At 40.1% G+C, this 23,114-nt stretch overlaps 1 protein-coding gene across 10 annotated transcripts in view; it reads right to left on the minus strand.

Annotated features, from left to right (window-relative positions):
* The window catches only part of tns1b (tensin 1b), a 319,315-nt gene that overhangs the window by 97,648 nt on the left and 198,553 nt on the right, over positions 1–23,114 (minus strand). For 9 of the 10 annotated variants that reach the window (XM_041806332.1, XM_041806324.1, XM_041806328.1 and 6 more), the window contains one exon: positions 10,411–10,452. In XM_041806332.1, the coding sequence (XP_041662266.1) occupies positions 10,411–10,452 (42 nt within the window). Of the gene's footprint in view, positions 1–2,593; positions 2,890–10,410; positions 10,453–23,114 lie in introns of those variants that run through there. The other variant, XM_041806331.1, reaches the window with a different exon arrangement.

Consider the following 23,114-nt stretch of genomic DNA (forward strand, 5'->3'; position numbering starts at 1 on the left):
TCTCTGTACTATGGCTGTCTCCACTGTTAAGACAAGCCCAGTTTGGTCAAGTATGAGGCAACAATGAAACTGCCTGCCATTAGTTGTCACAGCCCACATGGTGGTGGCTAATGCTAAGCTAGCAGGAGAACAGATGGAAACATGGATAAAAATAGATAAAAGGACGTTCATTGTCAGAGTTGCTGGTGTGGATTTAACTTTTAAAGACCCTGAAAAGTCACCAAGTTCCTAGCTTGCTAGAAAAGCATTCGTACTGACTAAGAAGGCATGGATAGCATCCTTAGAAAAGTACAATAGAGGAATTGCAGAAGGGAAAAAAGTGACTATGATTTTTTGGTTAAAACGTTAATTAATTTTTTGTAACCTTTATCTCTTCTTGCCATATAAAACAACATAAGTCTAAGAGTTTTAAATTGATTGGACACCACAGACAAACTAGTGACATCCATTCATGCCACATTATTTGCCAATGGTTAATGTCTGTCAACAGAGCCAATATTAATAACAATGCCAACAATGCATCACTGCATCACTACTTAAAATGTACACAAACTATACTACTATGCAATTAAAAAAAAGAAAATAGTCTGACAGACATCAATGAATTTGATGTCATCTTTGGGTGTCTATGCTTTACTTGAGTGTTATTTTTTGAGGGCAACATATTACTGATACTACACTATATTTGAAAGACAAATATTGTACTTTTAGCTCCACTACATTTCTTGAAATGTTCTCGTTACTTGCTCCTTCTGCTCTGCTGGTGTTTCTTAGGGGCCTTGTTTACTTTGCAGAGAAGCAAGAAGCAACTTTTTGACAATACACATGCAAACTACAGTTGCAGACAACTGCCATGCTCAAGTAGGGTTTTGAGCGGGGACGGAAGGGTCTCTTCGCATTCTGATGTCTTGGCTCATTGCGTAATCACACCGCCATGTGTGCTACAGCGTTTTTGGTGTTTTCTATAGTCTCGTGTGCACGGATTGTTCTCAAAATTTTGCAGTCTGCATGTAGAACTATTTAGAAATAAAGACAGAAAGCGAAGCAGAAGGTTTTCATGTAAACAGGCCCTAAGGAGTGTTGCCATATCTGTGCATTGCATGCCTGCATGGTTGAAGTTGGAGTCAGCATCACTCAGCAAGTTCATTCAGTTAGTTATGACGGCTGTGGAAGGAAGGAAGACGATCTCTCCCTGAGCATCCATGGCCATATCTAAGATCATGTTTGAGGTTTTAAAAATGAAGAACGACCCTCATGCCTTGTAAACATACAATATTTCTAAAGTAGTTTGAATACTTAAGTATTTTAAAAGCAACTTCCCTTGAACTTAAGCAGTGATTTAACTGACCAGCTTTCAGTTGTATTGGAGTAATATTTTGATGAATAGTCTGTGTATACTTTGAGTCGAGCCATGAGAGTGAGTACTTCATGCACCACTGATGCAGTCTGATTTCCAATAAAACACATCTTAATTCCAATTGTTCCCATGAATCCGTGTCCCAGCCAAGATGCGACAAAGCAAATCCTCCATTTTCTGCCCATTCTTTCGCCTAAACGTTTCAGTATGTTGCAGGAATCTATAAAGAGCCAAGAGTCGCCAGAGGAGGACAGAGATGAATGAGCCAGAAATGGCCTTTAAGAGACGGTTCGGAGACGGCTGCGGAGCGTAAAGAAAGTTAAGAGCACATGTGTTGAGTGGAGCTGTGAGGCTGAATGTTCATGAAAGTCAGGAAAAGTGCTCTTAAATGGGCCTGAGAGAGGTCATCCTCCTTATTTTGAAAGGAAAGGTAAACATGTTCAAGAAATCCTGCTAGTCTGACACCGACTCAGAAAACACAGTGCCACTATTTCAACCGGCGAGCAAACAAACATCCAAATTAGAGACTGGAGAGAGTTTGGAGGGGGTGGTGTTTATATTGTGCTTCTGAAAAAGCTGTTAATTTGTAGTTTTTGCTTAGAATTAGTTACATGAGCCACAATATTTACAATGCAGAGCAGCCATAAAAGCATCAAAATAAAGTTATGGTATTTCAGAAGACAATAACTTTCTCTTTTGACATTCAGATGTTCTTTGTTTGTTGAAATTGTCACCAAATCCTGACTTTAAACCCCAGGAAAACAGCTGGGAGATCTTGGGCATCTCCACAAACAAGCACAATGATCATTTGTGTTCAAATTAAATCAATTTCCTCACTGCAGCTGCTCTGGAACTGATGACACTGAGTGTAACACAGTCCGCACCCAAAGACCTGCTCTCTTCTTCAAGGACTTGTACTGAAAACCAAGGGGGGGCGAGGTAGCGGTGAGGGGGGAGGAGGAGGATAAGAGGGTGGGTGGTGGAGTGGGGGGTCCAGCAGGCCTGTTTCCAGATGAAAACCATCTGTGGAGGTTGACTTTACAAGCAGGCCATTCAAATTAACCATCTGAGAAAGAGCGAAGGAGGGAGGGAGAGGAGGAGAGAAGACGTAGGGGGCTGGTAGGAGTCCGCGGAGGAAGCAGGAGAAGCTTTTTCATAACAAAGAGAAAAGCAACAAGTGATAAAGAGAGGAAGTCTCAGAATCCATATTGATTAAATCCATCCGTTACATCCTACCTTCCTGAAAAGGTAGCCCGTACTCCATCTCCAGGCCCCCCTCAGAGAGGAGAGCCGCCTCCTCAAAGACCCTCCTTGGTTCATCTCTGGAGAGCTCCCTCTCCGTCCGGCAGTGAACTTTTCTGAGCTAGACCTCTCCCTTTTCTCTGAGCGTGAAGTAGGGGAAGAAGTCGAGGAAGAAAAAAACAAAAGCGGAGTGCTCTATTTTGGGACGCTGCCTGCAGTGAACCTCTGCATGCTCCAGCTCAGACAGGACTCCTCCACAGCGCTACTCGTCCCGTCCTTCTGTCCGCTCTCTGTTCTCCCTCCCCGTCTTTCTCTGTCTCTGTGAGAATCGCCCCCCACTCTGCCTCCCGTCACGTTATCTCTCCACTCATATTCAACTTTTCCCTCCCTCTTTTTCATCTATGTCCAGATCTCAACCACAACTCCTGACGCTTTACATCTCTGAAGGCAAACGTGCATGTTGGTACACACAAACACTTAAATCATCTGACTCTGCTCTTCTCATCACTGATCATCTTTGAGTCATGTCTGGTGACATAAAGCTTTGTAAATCATGCACATGTGCTCAACTGGAAGATTTGATTTATATGTTTTAAGCCTTTTTGGAGAAGATGATTCCAAGAGCAGCTAGAAAGTCAGCATTTATGCTTACATCTGCACTTTTTCTTCAATTCAAATCATTCTTACTGGGGATTTCCACTTTACAGTTTACATGGAGGCGACATAAAGCAATACAATTTCTATCAATACACACAACCATCAAGGATTTATTCAAAATAAAAGCATTTAGACACTGCCCTATTGGTCTAATCTGTGAGATAAGAAGAAGAAAAGCTGTTTCTTCCTTTTTATAACATGAAAAATGCACTCCAACTCCACCAGCGTAGTGATCCGCACAAGCACAGAGTGTGACATCGCGACCTGTAGTGGATTAATTTTCCCACTTACATGTTTACATGTGGCTTTTCTATTCTTATTCGGATTTTTTCTGTCCATGTAAACAAAGCAAACAACTGGAATCTTTTTTTTTTGTTAAACTGGCAACACATGACACTATTTTAAGCCAAATATGCCTCCCCAGATGATCGGGGGGGCATGCCAGGAAAATAATCCTCAAGTGTGTGGTGACAAAACAATGATTTTACTGTTCTCTTCCAGCTCCAAAGTCTCCCCGACCTTTAATTGTAAATATCAAACTAGTTTGATACTTGCAAATTGAGGTCAGAATACCATCAACAACCAGAGAGAGTCAGCATACCAGGTAGCATCACCAACAGGATGTTAATTTAAGCACCAAAGTAGCAAAATTGCTATAAGCAACATTGCTGAATTAAACAGGCTACAGCTGCAGCCTGGTGATATCAGAATATGCAAATTAGATGAGTGAATTTACTCCCATCACAAACTTTGGGTCATACTGAAGATTTTTCTTATTTACAGTATGCCTTTATCTCTAACCACTTTCAAGCTAGAGCCTTTTGAAATCTTGATATCAGAATTGAATATATTCTTGAAAAAACTGTGGCGCCTAAAGGGTTAAGTGCTTTTATGGTCCACAAATTTGTGGTCCATGCACCTGCCAGTTTGCACATCCAAACAGGGATTTCATTCAATAATTTCACAAAATGCCTTTGAATGTGACAAAAAGCAATGAGGGCATGTATTAATGGGATGGTTGAGTTGATCATAGTTGCAATATTGTTTTTACACTTTATTAATAAACAGAGGGCAGATGACCAAATGAAGCTCAGCATTAGCTCATGCAAGACAAAAAAGTCATACTCCCAGCCATTTTCAGCTGACAGCCAGCCGATCCCAGTTATCGCCTCCCAGCTCCCACAGCCAATCACAGCTCTCAATCTCTTAAACGAGATGCACTTCTTGCTAATCCCTGCTTGCATTAATGCTGATGTACCATGCTACTGCTGCGGCTGGCAAAGCTTAACCTCCTCCATCCCAGCCTCCTCCTTTATAGAACAATGCTTGTTGCATCCTATTCAGATTCATGCTATTCCGTACACATCATCCTGAATGTATTTTTCCCTATAGGGATTTCAATCAATGCATTCCCTGGGAAGTTAAAGCATGCTGATTGACTAAACCAGGAAGCATCTTTTGAGTAGAGCCTCCTCTGCCAACTAAAACTGTACATCCAGTTTGCAATAAAATGGTTAAATGTAGGATGAGAATGTTCCTGAATTGAATGAAGTTTTTTTCTCTTCTTTCCTCTTTCTCTGTGTAATGAAGTTTATTGTGTGCACTCTCTTTTCCTCCCTGCTTTGAGGTAATATGAGAAATAACTAGAAAAGCACTCGGAGAGGGCGGACGTCCGCCATTAGCCCTATCTCCCAATTATAAAGAATCCTTTAAAAAATTCCTGGATCCAGATGGTGATCCGGATCACTCCCAAAATCTAATCAGTTCTTCCTTATGCCATTTCTGACCTTTCCTGAATATTTCATCAAAATCCATCCCTAACTTTATGAGTTATGTTGCTAACAAACAAACTGACAAACCCTGCCGATCACACAACCTCCTTGGCAGAGGTAACAATCCAAAACTATTAGCAGAAAGGATGAAGGAATGCCGAGTAAAGTTTCATGGGCATTTAAGCAGATATAGCTAGGCTGTAAATGCAGAGTATTTTTGCATTATGCAATGATGGCCAGCTCCGTCCACTCTGCAGGAAGCTTATAAAAAGTCATTACTTTAGGCCCAAAACAACCAAAAAGTACTAATTAACTCCATATACTTCCGGATGAAAAGGGGTTAATGTAAGGTTGAACTTTTTCAAATTACTGTATGGTTTTAAAAGTGCATGTATGGTTACTAACAATAACTTCAAATCATTTATCATTCTTTATTTACCCCCCTAAATGTAGAACTGAAGCGTCGCTGTGGATCATATAGCAGCCAGACGTGCATGTTTAACAGTGTGCCTTTTTAAGACCATTAGTGTGGAGCCATCCTGCGACACATTAGTATATGAGTGAGTCCTTTTCTTGATCAGCTTCATTAGCAGGACTTCTGTCATCACTTTTAAAGCATCTTCAGAAAACAAGAAATAGTGCTGCTGGTGAAAATGGACATGAATATTATAAACATGCACCCATTACATAGCACCATCTTTGAGATGGTAATCAACGCAATACATGACTATTATTCAATATCCTGGGAAACATCATTACTGCCAATCATGGCACTCTTTAGCTGCATCAAGGGTATTTTAAAAGAATACGTGTATTCAAAGGTGTTTAAAATTGCGCATAAATCAACCAATGTGGGTAAACAAACCAAATAAATTGGTTTGCTGTTGCCCTGCCTGTTTTTTTTTTTTTTTATTAGACTATGGATATCCATGAGCTATCCACATAGGCTCATGCAGTGGTTTTTTTTCAATCTTTTTTTTACCCAAGGCACACCTAAGATGAAGCCAAACTTTGAAGGCACACCACAACCATATCTTTATAAAATAGCCTTTGACATGCAACAGTAAATCAGGTGTATAGTGTTAGTTCAGGCAGGCTATGGAGTAAAGCCCTGTCATATAATTAGGATCAGCTGATGTAATGAAGTCCCAGCACTCTAGGCATGCTGTTGGCAAATCATACCCATGCTGCCATATCTAAAGCCTGTCTACGCTTTGCTGCTCCCTCTGCAAGGTGCTTTTTAACAACCCTCCTCCACCCCAGCTCCTCCTTTATTCTATCTCTGACTTCATCAGTGTTATTCTGTTTTCATTTATGCCTGTTTTGTTTTGTTTTGTTTTGTTTGAGGCTTCTCTCTTCCATGCTTTTCAGACACACTTTGGGTCTGCAAGCTGTTACTGCTGACTGATGACTGACATAGTTTTTCATTTTGGGAAGATTTAGGATAAAAACAAAAGTGACATGACTTGAAGACCGTGAAACCATACTTTTCTTCAAAAGGGGAACTTTGGAGCCAAATCTAAATTTATATCACACAACTCTGAGGCAATTGCAGCTTTAATACTTTATGCCAAGCACTCTAATCTTGTTTACAGATGGTTTAATGCCTATCAGTGTGAGAATAAGTGCTACTTATCTTTTTGTCTCTCCCTTTTTAACAAATTCTCTGTATGAACAAAGCTACTCACTGATTGCACATATTTGCTGTAATTCAATCTATTTAATTCTACATCACAAAGAGGAAAAACAACATTACAGCAGGAGTCAACAAAGCAAAGAAGTAGAAGAACACAAGACCAGCTGGGATAGAAAGTGACCCAGTGAAGCGAGAGGAGCTCATGTAGTCATAAGACAAATCTTTTTGATGCTGCGAGGCGATGAGGCGCGGCCTAGCATCTCCCGGACGTCACAGCGTAACCACACAGTGAATGCCTGTGACCAGACAGCAGCAGCTGTACACATACACTGCATGGATGTATGATCATACGGTTTATGTAAGGCACGTTTAAGCGCACATGTGTGATGACTGTGTGTTAGTCTCTTAGTTGATGATGAGCTGAGACTGGGATATGAAGCTTCAGCATGTCCTTGAGACTGAGGCTGCTTCTAGAATATACAGCATGAGAAATATAATATGGGAAATGCCAATAAAAGCAGCTACTCTCACACACAAACACTCCAGGACAGTGGTGCAATTGTGTTTATTTTGGTCTTTGTGGATAAAGTGGGCACATGGCTTTGGGTGGTAACCCAAAAACAGAGACTTTCTCTTTTCCCACAATACAATACAACAGGAAGTTGTGTCACAGACAAGGAGAGCAGTGAGGGTCCAAACCAAGCGTGAATAATGTATTAACCTAACAAGCACATACGCAGGAGGAAGTCTTTAAATCTGTGGGTGAAAGGTCATAGAATTAGCCTGGGGTGTCATAAACCGCTTCAATATCTTGGCTTGACAACCAGAACCATGGGCGTGACATGGAGGGGGGGGCACTGATTACCCGGGCCCAATGTAGGCGGGGGGCTCTTGAGAGACCTGTGGTGAAAGTGATTTAAGGTCAGTAGGTGTGAAGAAACAAGCAGAGATAAATAAAACCCAATGGTGGCGTATTGTTATTTCTTAAAGTACATCAGTGACAGATGCATAAAGTTAGAGGTGAAGAAATACATCATGCAGTATTGTAAGCATTGTTTGTTTAATTTATTTTGTTCGAATTTATTTAACCAGAAAAATCTCACTGAGATCCGTAATCTCATTTACAAGTGTCCAGGCCAAGACATGTGGGGGTTAGTGTCTTATTCTTTTGGAATAGGCTAATACACAGAGTAACTAATGTGAAGGAAATAATACATTTAATCTAAGGATAGTAAAATATTGCTCATTAATAAAGGGAAACTGTTGTTCAAAAATAAATTTAAATTCATAAATATTCATAAAACAACACAACATTTTTTGATTGGCTTGCCAGCTAAGGGGGGGCCTGTGTAATTTTCTGTCTGGGAGCCTAAAATCCCAGCTACGCCCTTGAGCAGCACAATGCACATAATATAATACATATGATTACTGTGGGGCATTTCAAATCATTACTGCTGAATTTCTTGTGCTCTGACTGCACGTGTCACCTGACTTTAATGTACCTTTTCTGATTGATATGATGTACAGTATTTTTAACTTGCTAATGTACTTTATGTCTTTAGAATATGTTTGATATGCATTTTCATTATTTTTATGCTTGACATCATTATAAATGAGGGCTTGCCCTCAATGATTTTCGAGTTTAGATAAAAATAAATAAAAATAAATAAATAAAATAATTAAGTAGTGAGTATTATATTAACCCTTAGGGGACCACGATCACACCAGCATGATTTCATTATCTGCTATTTTTGCCACATGAGAGCATGAAAACAAAGCCACATTTCAAATTGCAATAGCTTTGTATGGAATGAGTGATTTTTAAAGGGATACTTCAACATTTTGGCAAATTCGCCCATTGCCATAATTCCTATAGTCTTAGTAATAGGTACGTTTCCGTTAGTTGTCGGTGCAAGCTGTTTCTAGATCTGGGGGGACCATTAAACCAGCAGCACAGCTAATTGCTTTCCCTCATCAAACTCATCAAATACACAATCCAACAACTCCAAAACGCTCTCGTGGACAAGTTGTGACCTGTACATTCACCACGCTATGAAATAATCATGGACCATTACGAGACGGAGATGTTTCAAAGTTAAATGCAAAGCTGGAACTACACTCCAGACATGGCTGCTGCACTGTGTCACTCCGCCCAGTGGTTTACTTAAGAAATAGTTCCGAGTATTTGCTCCATGTGTTGTAATGTTACATAATTATACGTTATTATTTCATTGCGTGGTGAATGTACAGGTCACAACTTGTCCACGAGAGTGTTTTTGAGTTGTTGGATTGTGTATTTGATGAGTTTGATGAGGGAAAGCAAAAAAAAAACATCTGCTTCATAGCGTTAGCTGTTGTCGGTTTAACGGTCCCCCCAGATCTAGAAACAGCTTGCACCGACAAATAAAGGAAACGAACCTATTACTAAGACTATAGGAATTATAGCAATGGGTGAATTTGCCAAAATGTTGAAGTATCCCTTTAAGCTTCTTTCCATTTTTGTTTGAAGAAAATAAGCCAAGTAAAACAGGAAATATAATCACTTGAATTTGATATAAATATTGATTTTACACATTAGGAACGGTAGACCAGACTGTACAGAACTGGCACCAGCATTGTTTTCATAACTTCAGCATTTTGTAATTTCTTTTAAAAAATGACAATATATTGTCTCAAATAACAATTTTTAAAACTCCATTTTGGGAGAGTTTGTGTTTTTATATCTAATACAGTAAATTAAACTTAAAGGTCACATATCTTACCCCTTTAAGATACATTTTTATTGGTCTCAGAGGACCTCAAAACATGCCTGTGAAGTTTGTTGCTGGAAAACACTCTAGTATAGATTATTTGCCTGTCTAAAAAATCCCTCTGCTTCAGCCTTGCTCTAAACGAGCTGTTTCTGTGGCTTTAAATGTTAATGAGCTTTCTGACTCCGCCCCTGACTCCTGACTTTCAGGAAATGGAAATGGCTTAATGGATGTGGCTCTCCTGATCCTCCTCTGTCCCAAAATGTCCCATCCAGCATATATTTGATTCTTAGGTTATAACAAAAACATTCCTTGAGAGATTACAGTGACCTTGACTTTTGACCACCATATTTTGATCAGTTTACTCTCGAGTCCAAGAGGATGTTCGAGCCAAATTGAAGTTATTCCCTCGGGTAGCTTCTTAGATATTGCTTTCACAAGAACAGGGTAGGAACGTTTGCCAGAAAGGGATTTTCCAGGACATTTTGATGCTACAGTGAAGCTGAAATGTCATTTTTTTTCCTACTGTACCTCTGACCCCTAATTTTTCAATGTGAACAAACTTGGGTTGTAATGGATGTTTGTGCCTAAACTGAAGACATTCCCTTCAGGCTGTTCTAAGAATCTGAGTGCATGACAGTTGGAGAAGGTTTTAGAAAACACAAATGCATCCTGCAATGGCTTTTGCCTGCAGAGGGCCATGTAATGATGATTCACATGTACACCTGAAAATGTACAGGCTCTATTTTATTTATATATAAAAGTTTAAAGCTGTTTAAAGGTACACTTTCAGCATAAAAGAACTGATAAATGTCAGCTGAAGCACCTCTGTCCCCTCATAATTCATAACTTTCTCACTTCAAATACAAGACCTGTCCACAGGCACTTTAAAGGCAGATGGATTGGTGCCTTTAATTTTGTAATCCAAACAAAAGGGATGACTGAACCCGTGAGGAAAAACAGTAAGGGAATTTTTTTTTAAAAGTTGAGACTCACCATGGTGTCTACATGTTTAAGGGGGAGGTCGCTGCTCGGTGCCTGTGAAGAAAGCAAAAGAGGAAGAATCAATACCTGCAACACTCATATTCATCAAAACCTCACCGTCATGTTTTGTGATGTTGTTTGACGTCACAGCCTCCTCTCATGTTATGTCGGAGCTACGCTCAGTGTCATTCTTTGCCCTAATGTGGCCCGGAGCAGAGCGGGGCTCCACCTTGAATGCGTGGGACCGTCTATAATCCCTCTGTGCAAATATTTACACAAAGAGACAGGTCTACTTCCATTAGCCAAGAACAGAGAGTCCATCCGTGGAATGCTCTTTTTCACAGCCATATACAGCTATGGACGGAGAGAGAGAGGGAGGGGGTCAAGGCGAGGGAGGGAAGACAGGGGACAGAGGAGAGGGAGATAATAAGCAATGGGTGGATGCAGAGTAAGGACAGGCTTAGAGAGAGAAACCAGAAGAAAGACTCAGACACTTGGATGAGCAGGCTTGGGGGTAAGGAGGGAGGAAGATGAAGGTATGGAGGAGAAAACATCAGAGCATGATGTCATGAGCTTGTGTGGGCTTGGCAAGCTGCAGACAACCACACATGCACAGATGTTCCTCACTAAATGAGGCATAAAAGTATCTGTCCAGGCAGTATTGAAACCATCAGTCATTTCTTTCTATGTAGCAGAGAGGACAGTCAATGACTCATGTCATCTCATTACAGAACAACCATATATAGTTCACATAATGCACAAGAAATCACTGCATCCTGCTCTAAGACTTTTAATAGGAGGTGGGCGTAGGGACCATGATGTCAGTCACTGGTTTTTGGACTTCTATTAAAAAGCTGGATTTACACATTTTGAAATGACAGGATTCCCCTGAAATAGAGCAGACTTAGGCAGGCTGCCCAGTAGGCCTGATAGAAGAAAAGCATGTGATCACATTGTTCAGTATTGGGCTGCACGGTGGCACAGGGGTTAGCCCTGGAGCCTCACAGAAAGAAGGTTCCTGATTCAAGTCCCAGTAGAACAAGCTTTTCTGTGCAGAGTTTGCATGTTGTCCCTGTACATGCAAGGGTTCTCTCAGGGTACTCCAACATCCTCCCACAGACCAAAGATAAGGCCGCCCATAAGGGAGAATAAAGGGGAGAGCTTTATGGAGCCCAGCAACATTGGGTGGGCTCATGAAGATCAGCAAAATCATGGTCCATTGTAAAGGTAAGATGTGATAACCATATCTTGGATATCACATCTTGTTTTCTTACCTGACTAATTACTCTCATTGAAGCAACAAAAAATGCCATTTATTTTTGCTTTAGTTGAAACATAGCTTCTTTTAATATATAAACCACTTTTCTCAAAACAGAATCACCTTTTTATTGGTGATCTAGTCAGTGTGGATGGGCATGTTGAGCTAAAACATTTGGAAAGTAATGCCAGACTTCAAAAACCATTGTGTGCACAAATGTCAGCATGCCAGAAATGAAAGTGGAAAAAACGGAATCAACTTGAATGGACAATTACATAATTGTGATAAGAGGCAAAAAAAAAAATAGGTGGAAACAAATGGGTTACAACTGACAAAAATAAGTGGCACAGCTGGGCAAAGGGTGGCAAAAATAGGTGAAAACTGGCAAAAATATGTTGAAAGTAGCTAAAAGAAGTGGCAAAAAGGATGGACATAAATTTGCAAAAATGGGTTAAATTGGCAAAAAAACATGAAAAAAGAGTAAAAAGTGGCAGGAAGAATAGTAAAATAGAGTGAAAAATAGCAACATTGGGTTACAGGTGGCAAAGCAGTGGCAAAAAATGGGTTAAAAGTGGCAATAAAATGACAAAAATGAGCAAAACATGGCAAGAAAAGTTTCTTGAAAGAGTTGAGAAAAGCCAAAATTGGGTTAAAAGTAGCGAAGTAGTGGCAAAAATGGATGTAAAGTTGTAAGCTAGATTAAAGGTGGCAAAAAATGAGTTAAACATGGCAACAAAAAGTTTCTTACCAGAGTGAAAAACAGCAAAAAATTGGATAGCAAAGCAGTTTCAAAACGGACTTTAAATTGCAACAATGGGTTAGAAGTGGCAAAAAAAGGACAAAAATGATTTAAATGTCAGCAACAATAAGGGTTACAAGTTGCAAAGAGTGGCAAATGGTCGGAAAGTTACAAAAATGGGTTAACAGTGGCATAAAGAGGACGAAAAATAGCAAAAACGGGTTAAGAGACAAAAGAGGTAAATATGAGTGTTAAATTGGGGCACAACAAATGGGAAAAAAAAAAAGTGAAAAAGATGGGCTACAAAAAATGGTTGCTAAAAGAACGAATAAAAATAGACAGAAAATGTTGAAAATTGGTGGAACTATTGCAATGTCAGAACCGTTTTAGTTCAACACATTTTTGAGGTCCAAAATGATGATGTTAGCCAGGACACTAGCACCAATGCTACTCATCCAACACACATGCATTGATATCATCCATAAATCATAAATGAGAAGGGCCCATTCTCTGGGTTTTTCAGGGGCCCAGCTAACTCTGTGGTTAGCCCTCAGTGCATCCAAAAAGCTAGAATGTGTTTGTCTTCGATGTATTTTTTCTTCTTTGCATTAAAAGCTTTCAGCCACTTACAGTATAGTTGTAAATGTAAGCATTCAAATCTCTGAAATTTGTCCTTAAATAGAGGTATGGTTTAAACTATTTAAAATTCAAGCATGGAAAACACGGCTGTAGAATGGCACTGAAGATTTTAGCCAGTTTTACAGAAATGGTAATAAAAAGTTGAATTCCGTTGGACTATTTCTAGCAACAGATTATTACATTTAGTTAAGTGGAGAGAATTGGAGGCAGCAGGACATTACAAACAGGATTACATCTTAATAGGCAGAAGGGTTTTTCACAGCAATAAATGATCAGAGAGACAGTTTTGGTTTACTGATGTGTTTTATAGTTTCTGAAACCTTGGAAATCTCTTCTTGTGTCTATCTTGTGTAGGTCTTATTTGCTATTTTTAATCACCTTTTACATGCTTTGTTTAAAATGTTTCCATTGTGTTTCTTTTTCCTTTTGTCAATGTATTTTAATGACCTGTGTGAAGCACTTTGAATTGCCTTGTTGCTGAAATGTGCTATACAAATAAACTTGCCTTGCCTTGCCTTCTGGTCACTGGACAGCCTCACGCGGAGGATGCTCTCTCTTCTAGAAAGCTCCAGAGAAATGTAAACAGTAAAAGTGAGAGGGTAAATTATAGTCTGTCTGTAGACGCCCCAGAATAAAGACTCAAAACGCCCAGAGAAAACCACCAACCAGAGAGCGAGGGAGAGCGGATTCATCCTGACTTTACCCCAAACACCATCCTAAACCAGTGACACCACCGACATGTGACATTTAAAGACATCCCAACATAAACGGAGACCAGATACAAACACAATACTGAGATAACACGGTAGTAAAACTCTCCTAAATGTCAGATCCTGCCTCGTCTGCAGAGTGGCTGTTTTGGTCTGCGTGTTGTACAGCACGTGGAGGACAGACTTTCTTCGAGGAATGAAAGCAGAGGAACCAGAGGAGCGATGTTTGAGCCTCTAAATGCAGACTCTGTGGTCTGAATGTGCAGCCACAGGCATTTTCACTCAAATAGAACCTATTGTGTGAGCACACCAACAAAAACACACACAGACACAAACAATCCTCTCAATGATACGCTCCAGCATGCGCGTTTCCGTTTTGATGAATTGCAGCCAGATGGCCGGAGTGTGTCTGTGCGGGTTTTTGTTTTGGGGATTTACAATTAATCAGAAAACATGAGACAGCTTGGGAAGTTGTGTATCAGCAAAATAGTCTGACGAGGAAGCACTTTCAGTTTTAGTCTTCAAAGGCGCTTTTGCATGGAAGCTGTCGTGATGAGGAGATTTTTCTTATAGCATCCTGTGCCATTGAATACTCACTTTCCACACCGCATCTGTTAAAAATTGATGCTCTGCCCTCTAAATTTTAGGCCCTCCCTTGTAAAAAGAAAGACATCTAGTGTTTTTATCTTGAATGCAGATGAATGGAAATGTGCCACACCGTACTGGCGAGCCTTTGACAGATTTGAGCTGAAAAGTGTCACTCCAGGCTTTACAGAAGTCAGAGCATAAAATTTGAAACATGGGTATGGATATGAGTCACGCACAACTATCTCCACTTTGTAAAACAAGCTTATAAGCTCTGTTGAGTAAGCAAAGTAAAAAAGAAATCAAGGAAATATTCCTTTCCCACATTCCTGATTCCTTGTTATCTTCATCTTTCGTTGTTCCTTGCTCATCTCAACGCGAGCAACAGACAGGAAGCTAGTGTGAGGGGGGTGGGATCTCCTGACAAAGATCTTCATATGGCACCAGCTCATACGGCACAGCTGAGCCAAATTGGACAGCAACTTTTTCAGTCTCTCTTAGGCCGCTATAAGAAGAAATTTAAGGCTTTATCTATCATGTTTCAAGGGTTCATATCCACATAATACACAAGAAAATCACAGTGTTTAAAGTGAGGTTATAGCGCAAGAAAGGGAGAGAGAAAGGAAACAAGTGAGGAAGAAGGAAGCAGCAGGCAGACTTCAAGTTTCTGTGTCAGTGTGCAAACATGAAAAAAAGGGACTCAGTATGCAAAGGCCTTGTGCAGCCTTTCCCAGACTTTGGCACCCTGTGGCCCAGTTCCAGACCTAAAATCTTATGGTTCTCATCACAAACCGTAACATGAGACTCAAATATTTACCTTTTACTTATGATATTTTTGTTTCATAAACAGGGGACTTCGATGCCAACCCTTGGCTTCCAGATACTTAAACATCACTCAGAAAGTGTCTGTGGGCGTCACAGAGTACACTTAATTAGCCATGGTCATTTATTTTGTTTAAATCAGGAATGTGAGTACATTTTCTTTTCTCAAGTTCACCTCTAAATTTACTTTGTGACTCTGAAAACTCTTATTCATTTCTTTGAAGACTGATAATTCCTTAAATTCAGGAAGTGAGTGGCATAGTTTCATTTTTAGTGTCACTGCTTAATCCAACACCAATTAAACCATGACACTGGCTGTATATATCAAACAACATAAATTATTGAAAGGGGGCCTGAGGTAAAACTTCTAGCTGTGTTTTGTTACTTTTGACAGATAAAATAACAACATGTACTCAAGTATTTTATGATAATTTAAAACAAGATATTACTCATTGTTTAGTTTTCATGATTTTTTTTTTTTTTAAATGACCTGTCGTAGCCCATTTGCAGTACCTCTAGGGCCCACGCTCTGGGAAGCACTGGCCTAGTGGTAAGGTCATGTCCTATGTACAGGGGCAGTCAGGGTGTAAGTTCCTGCAGTTCCTTTCTTGCATTTCTCTCCCCCAATATCTCAATCTCCCAACTCTATCTACTGCCCTCCTCTCTAAAGAATAAAGGCATAAAAAGCCCCAAATTATATCTTATAAATGAATAAATAAAACAACAGTAGGGATGAACAGTATTAGATTTTTGCTGATAAAAACATTAAGTGTCTCCTGTGCAAAGAGAAGCTTTGGAGCAGTCGGGGGGCTTCATTCAAAATGTTCAGTGCTCAGTGCGGGCACCCTTGAGTGTGTGGAGCCCTTTGAAACCACCCATACTTGACGGTTCAGTCGTACATTTTGCTGATATTTAAGGCCAATACCTCATTTATATGGCCTTTATGTTTGGCCGATATATTGGCTGCAAATATTGGCAGAAATTTTCATATCTGCCAATACTGATGCCATGCAAATAACACCATACGTCCTTAAATAAAAGTAATATCTGTTTTGATACATAGGCACAAAACAATGGCCAATAATTGGTAATTATTGGCTGTTTTCACTCATCAGTTACAAACTCCTGTGGGATGTTTTAACCTCACCAAAACATCGGCAATGACTTGTTTCCAAAACAGTCCCATGGTCCACAATTTAGACAGCATGCAGAGGTTTGCATAAATTGATGGGCTCATTCCTCTCCTATGCAACTCTCTCATTGAATGCATGTATTTCATTTTAAGTTTTGACAATTTTCATTACTTAGTTTGCAGTCATGTGATCAGGATAATGTTGAGACAGGAAGTGAAGAACATTAGTTAATAATTAGTGGGAATGGAGGAAAGTTTGAACGTGCAACCTAAAGTGGAACAAGGTGGAGACATGACAGGAACAGCTAGAGCATTTGTTTTGGTCTAAAATCTGCTGTGAAAGTTGCATAAGCTATTAAATCACCATGTGTGTATTATATAAAATGTATACTCAAATACCAGTAACACAGACGAAAAATCAAGGGAGGTAAATAATAGTAAGAATGCTTAAGATAATAGGAGCTTTTCAACACCTGTACGGCAAATTAAGACACAAACTTTCCCAATCAAACCAGATAAAAACATATTTACACCATTTACCTTTAGACCTATAGAGTGAATACTGTGATATTTTTAATCAAGGGAACAAACATTTCAGAGATTCTCCAACTCCTTGGCACTTCTCCTCAGAGCTACCACCTTAAGCTAAGTCAGCTGAGCATCATATTGCATTTGTTCCCATGAGAGGAGCTAAATGCACGAGTTTATCTCTTAGCAAAACAGAAACAGCCTTAAAAAGACAAACAGAGAAATATTGCAAAAATGAAAACTATGATTTCTGCTCTACAGCTCAGAGATGGATGTGCCTTACTAGGTCCAAATCTATTTTCTGACTACACCATAAATACCCTGATTTCATTATTCCAATTACATCTGCAACTCTTGCAGTAACGCCTTAAGATAGCCAAGTTCCTGTCTTCTTTCCAATAGCATGCTCATATTTGATGTTTTCTCCTCTGTTTCATCAAAGACTCTCTTTGTTTTTCTCATGTTAGCTTCCTTCCATAAGAACACAACCATTCAATGTTAGGAAACAAACTAGAAATGACCTTTGACATAGTTAAGTTCAAAATCAGCAGCTTGTTAGGGGATGAAGAGATGACGAAGGAAGCAATTTGGTACCAAATGCAAGAAATGAACCATCAATGACTCCATACAGTGATTTGCTCCATTTTTGAACACTTAATGCTCTGTAGCTGGGGCGATGAAAAGGAGGAATTTAAGAGCTGTATGTCTGGTTAAGAATGTAAATTCAAACACCAAAATATCTGAAATGTACAGGACAACCATGTTAGCAGCTTCTGTAAATGCAATGAGAGGAAATAAGGCCATTTAGTTTATTTAATATTCACAAAAGAACAAATAGAAACACCTTTACTGTCAAACATTCGAGCCAGACAACCAACACCAAATCTGATTAAATACTAACTTGTCTGGACACACATAGTTTGCAGTTTTTGCATGTTTCAGTTTTATTACCAGCTATTATGCATTTATTGCCATTATTTATATTTGGTGGTGTGGCTGTCCTCCCACAAGCCTTTATGAAAAGCATCATCAAGAACAGCACACATCTGTGTATACAAGGAAACCCTGAAGAGAAGCAGCAAAACCCCAGAGAAGAGCAGGCATCAATGACAACAGAATGACACTGATTAAGTCAGGTGTCGCATAATGGAGGAGCTGGGGTGGAGGAGAGTTGGCAGCATGAGTGCATTTTAGCCAATAGGAAGCTGGCAGTCAGCTAATGAGGCCTGCCTGACCTAATGCTATATGCTCAATTTTGTCAACAAAATGAACGTTAGCAGGGGTGCTGACTAGCTAGCCACCTCACTCATGTCCCTAATTTGATTCAACTGTTAGGGTATCTGAGTTTGTGTGAACTATTTTGATAGTCCATGTAGACAAAGAGTAAACATGAAGCCCCCTTTAGAGCACTGGTAATAAGGGACGTGCACAATTAGCTGACTAAACAGTTACATTTGAATCCCTCAGTCTGTAAAGTTCGAACTGACAAGTTCGTTAAACTGATTTTTTATATTTTCTATCTTTCCATGTCTACAAACTTGCAAATGTCACTCTTGTAAATGAGATTCTTGATCTCAATGAGGTTCTCCTGGTTAAATAAATTGGAATAAATAAATAAAACTAAAGTGCAGTGCAGCTGCCTGCCACTAGTAGCCACCATAGCTCCAGTTAATAGCTACTGCCCTGGCGTCACAATGCTCTTTAATCTTATGTAAACAATAATGAACTGATGGTATCGATAGCATCTTATAAGAACACCACTGTTCAGCACTATTTTAATAGAGAAAATGGGGATTTTGGGCACCAAATGCAAATTTTAGCACAATTTTATCATCTTTAAAAGTTATCAGGGTGATGCTCGTCCATCCTCATTTTACTTTGAAAACTGTAACCAAATTATCACCTGATCCAAGGCTGCAAAACATGAAACCCAGATCTGGATCAGTTTAATTCAGATCAAAGCCGTTGAACAACCTAGCCATGAATATTAGTTGCTAAGCACAATTGTATAACCTCTAAAAGTAAACCAAAACTAAAATCATTAGTTCCAAGAGTTAACTACTGTGATTTTTTAAGACTTTCAGTCCCCTTCAGGATACAACACCCAGCCTAGTCAAGCATGCACTGTTTCCATGCTGTAGGACTGAATTAAGGAGTATTTGTTGTGTTTCTCATGTTCAAGTGTCCTCATAGAAACTTTCCTATAAAAACACATAAAAAAAGGGAGCATTGGCACAGCATCGTGTCCACCTCCTTAAAGAACAACATATCAGAGCCTTACTTTCACCCTGCGCTCTTTGTCTCTGTCACCATTCCACCATGTGCTTTCTTTCACATGAACACACTGGCTCCTTTGACCAGTTTACAAAATTATAGCCCACTCCTTTAGGACAGCAGAGGTAGCAAGCATGCTGGGAGTTTCCCTCCTGAGCAGCAGGGATAAACGTAGCCCAAAGCTGAGCCCTCCAGGGAAATGACCCAGGGCTAAATATACAGCTGTGCATCTTTGGAGCTTGAGACACAGCCCACTTAGCTCGGCCCAGTCGGCCTCAGTGTGGACAGCAGGGTGGTTAAAATCACCGCCATGGGTGTGTGAGTGTGGGTGTGAGACGAGGAGGGAGAGACAGAGAGAGAGAGGGTGTTACTGTGAGAGGAAACAGACAGCACTGATTGTGAGTGTTGGAGGGGATCCAGTGTTTACATTCAGAGTGCTGAGCATGCAAAAATTGATTCTGAATGAGGAAATAAAGAAAACCTTCATTATTTAAGTCTCACTGCACTAAGGAAAATTCTATTATTTTTAAACCCTGGGGTGTTTTCAACATAATTTTTAGTCTAGAAGATACAAAGGGGTTTGTGATTGCTTAAGGAGATTGCTTCATCCTGCAGCCACAGGATTGGCTAGGATTGCTGCAACATAGTCCTTTGGGACGATTGCAACCCAAACAGTATTCCTGTAAGGCGTATGGGTGTATACTGCGCAACTCTAAAAATGTCATGAGGGATTGTCAATCATACTGCAGAGGAAACTGTTTACAAAGGAATATGTGCCCAACCAGGCAGGTGAGCCAGTGTAGGTGGTTTGGGTAAACCTGACAAGCCTTATAGACTCACATCTTCATATATGACATATATGACATAGTATGTGTGCAAGCTAACATGCAACTGTTATCCTTGTTAACTATCAGTGGAGCAAGTTGGTGCATTAAACTTTAGCAGAAGCTAGTTCAGAGAAGAGGAAAACCATTTCTGACGATTAAAGCTTTTATTTTTGCTCTTCTTTTAAAAAACAAATGTTGTCCAGCTCTGTGGCTGCATCTCTTCACCTGCCTCCATTGTTTAAAGGCTTGCAGTTGCTTCAACTGAATCATGCCCTTAGCTACTGTTTCCTTTTCATCTAATGGCAGTGATTGGCGTGGGTATTCTCAGACAGTAAAAGCAAACATTTTGCTTGAGGTTGGAATCTGGACAGTGCATTGGTTTTGCAAAATTAAGCCCCAAATACACCAGCCCTGGATCATTGAGCGTCATATGATGTGCCTACATTACCATCCCTTGCAGCAACATGCCACTGGCCAAACTCCCCACCAGCCACTGCATGGCCAGGTGTTTGATACCAGAGCTGAAAGCCCGCTTGGGGCTCCATTTTACCAAGTAAGTGAAAAAATTAGAAGCGGAAGCAGATAGAGGCAGTGCAGCCAAGGCCTCCCACTTATTCCTCACAAAAGAGTACGCACTAAATGTCTTTATCTGCACTTTCAAGCAGAGCTGCCACTACAGCAGCCAGTAAAGGCTGTTAATGGTATAAAGTGTGAGGCGTGGTGCATGCTTGCTGCCACAGGTGTGGGTTTGTTCATTGACTGGACCGTGTTGGTGTGTTTTGGGCTTTAGAGACACATCACACAGGAATGCTTTGTGTTACAGAGGTGCTTTCAAGTGCTTTTTGTGCATTTTGCACAGCCAAGAAATCCCTGAATTTAAGGACGTGACTTTGGAATGACTGCTTTGTGCAAGAAAACACAGTTGTACAATCAAAACTTCAAATGTGCCAGATAGTCATCTGGCCAGTCTGAAGCAGCAGACTAGGCTGTGATCCACCCTTGTACGCCATACAATACAGACTGTACATGATTCTGTTCAAAGCCCTTTGACCTAAACAGTCATTTTATCTCACAGAAACAGCTTTAAAAGCATCTTTCACTTCAAGAAATCACCATCAGTGTAGGGATTCTTTTGGTAATGTTCAAAACATAAAGGAACAATCTGAGTCTCTCAGTAGACTTAATTTGATGGAGCTTATTAGGCTTAAAAAAAAAATATTCAAGCCATCATAGCCAGTAAGAGGCTACAGCAGCAATCCCAGAACTTCAAAGCGTTTTAGGAGCCATCAGCTGATTCACTAAAAGGAGCCACTCATGGGAAGCTCTGCTGTCATTTAATAAATCCTTAAGTCTATAAGAGTATTGTGAGTCAAACTAAGGGTGTGTATTGAGGGCCACTCATCCTCTCCTCCACACCTCCTCCTCCTCCTCCTTCTCCCTGGGCAGCCTGGTACATTTTTAGGAAAACTGCTTTCTTTGGAAACCTAAACACACCACATTGGCAGAGGAGAGGCTACGTAGCAGCTCTACTCCTCTGTTTACACTGCTGCAGGTTGGATAAAAGCCGACACTGAGAGTCTCAGATCGCCTCACTTGTGTCTTTTTTAATCTAAGCTGCTTTAATAATGCAGAAACTTTGATGGAAATGTATGCATCATTTAATGGCTGATTATGACATGAAAACAACTGTCATATTAACAGCAATGCCTTTGCATTTGGCATATATTTTTAGTTTGCAGAAACAATATCCACTTTGAAAATTCCTCATCTATACATGTGTATAAATAATCTCCCATAGATGTAAGATGAGGACAGAAATGATCATCTAAACAATGACTGGTGCTTCTGAGAGTTGATTTCCTGTTGTGGTTGACTTCGGATCAGCCTCATATAAGATTACATTAAAATAAATTCCTGCTTTATTATGATTTAGCTGGAGAAACAGCTGCTTGTGGTTACAACATCCGGACAGTTCTGCCTCAGGTGACCTTGTGAATAAATACTGAAATGACCCTGAAATACCTCTTTTGTCTCTGATGGACACCTGTAGAGGCTCCTGGCTGTCAGGAACAACAGCGCCTTCTAGTGGGAACAAACACAAACTGCAGGTTTGGACACTTGCTACCACTGGAGCCCTCATCCTTCACAATAAGAGATGCTTCAGCCTCTAAAAACTAGTATGTTTTTACTTTTTCTTTGAGGATTTCTGCATAAACTGACATGATTCACTGAAAAACTTTCCTCTGAATGCTGCTACTTCCAGGAGAGGTAACATCTAAATGTGTTTGTTTGACTTTAAAGTAAAAGCACAGCTGTTTGGCAAAAGTCCTAACAAACACTCCATCCATCAGCTGTCTAAAAGACAATCATGCTCCAGTAATGTCAACCCTGAGCCAACTTCAACTTGATTTTAAAAAACACAAGATGCTGGTTTTGAGAGATTGCTTCATTATTTAGACCACAAAATGAACACCAGCTGGCTGGCTATAGATGTTCTGTCTGATATTTTTATGATCTTAGCTGATTTTGACAAAAAGATGTCTATTTATTTCATGTTTTTATGTAATTATGTGCCTCATATTATGCCTAAATGCATTTGTCGGAAGCTCCGTCAGCTGCTGCTGCTGCTGGTCCAGATAAAAACAACACAACATGTAAGAGGACAGCACAAGACAGGCATGTTTTCATAAAGGCACAAGATAAGTTCATAGATTAAATTCCAAATTAGTGTACCATTAAAGAAGCATCCATGCTAATGTTTCCATAATGGTGAAAGTACTATATCAGATGTCAGTCAGGGCCAAGATGAGTTTGTTCCCAGAGGAATCAGCTCGACAGATAAATGCATGCACAAAATTTTCTAATCCAGCATGTAGAGCATTAACCCCTGCAGTTACAAACATCTCACTCGCTCTGCACCATCTTAGTCTCTTAAGTAATAATCTCAGTGCATCGTGCACTGAGCATCACCATCATTCAACTTGACTTCATGAACCCTAGCATTCATGCATGATGCAGGATTTTCAACTGATCCTAATTATCACCTCCCAGCTCTCACATCTAATCACAGTTCTCTCTCTTTGCATGGTGGTCTATCTAAATATAGCATACTTCTCACTAATCCCTGCTTGCATTATTGTTGATGCATCATGCTCCTAGGAAAGCCTCACCTCCTCCACCCCAGCCTCCTCCTTTATAACTC

Source organism: Cheilinus undulatus, linkage group 15 (genome assembly GCF_018320785.1).
Source record: "Cheilinus undulatus linkage group 15, ASM1832078v1, whole genome shotgun sequence".
In the NCBI taxonomy this organism is placed as follows: domain Eukaryota; kingdom Metazoa; phylum Chordata; class Actinopteri; order Labriformes; family Labridae; genus Cheilinus; species Cheilinus undulatus.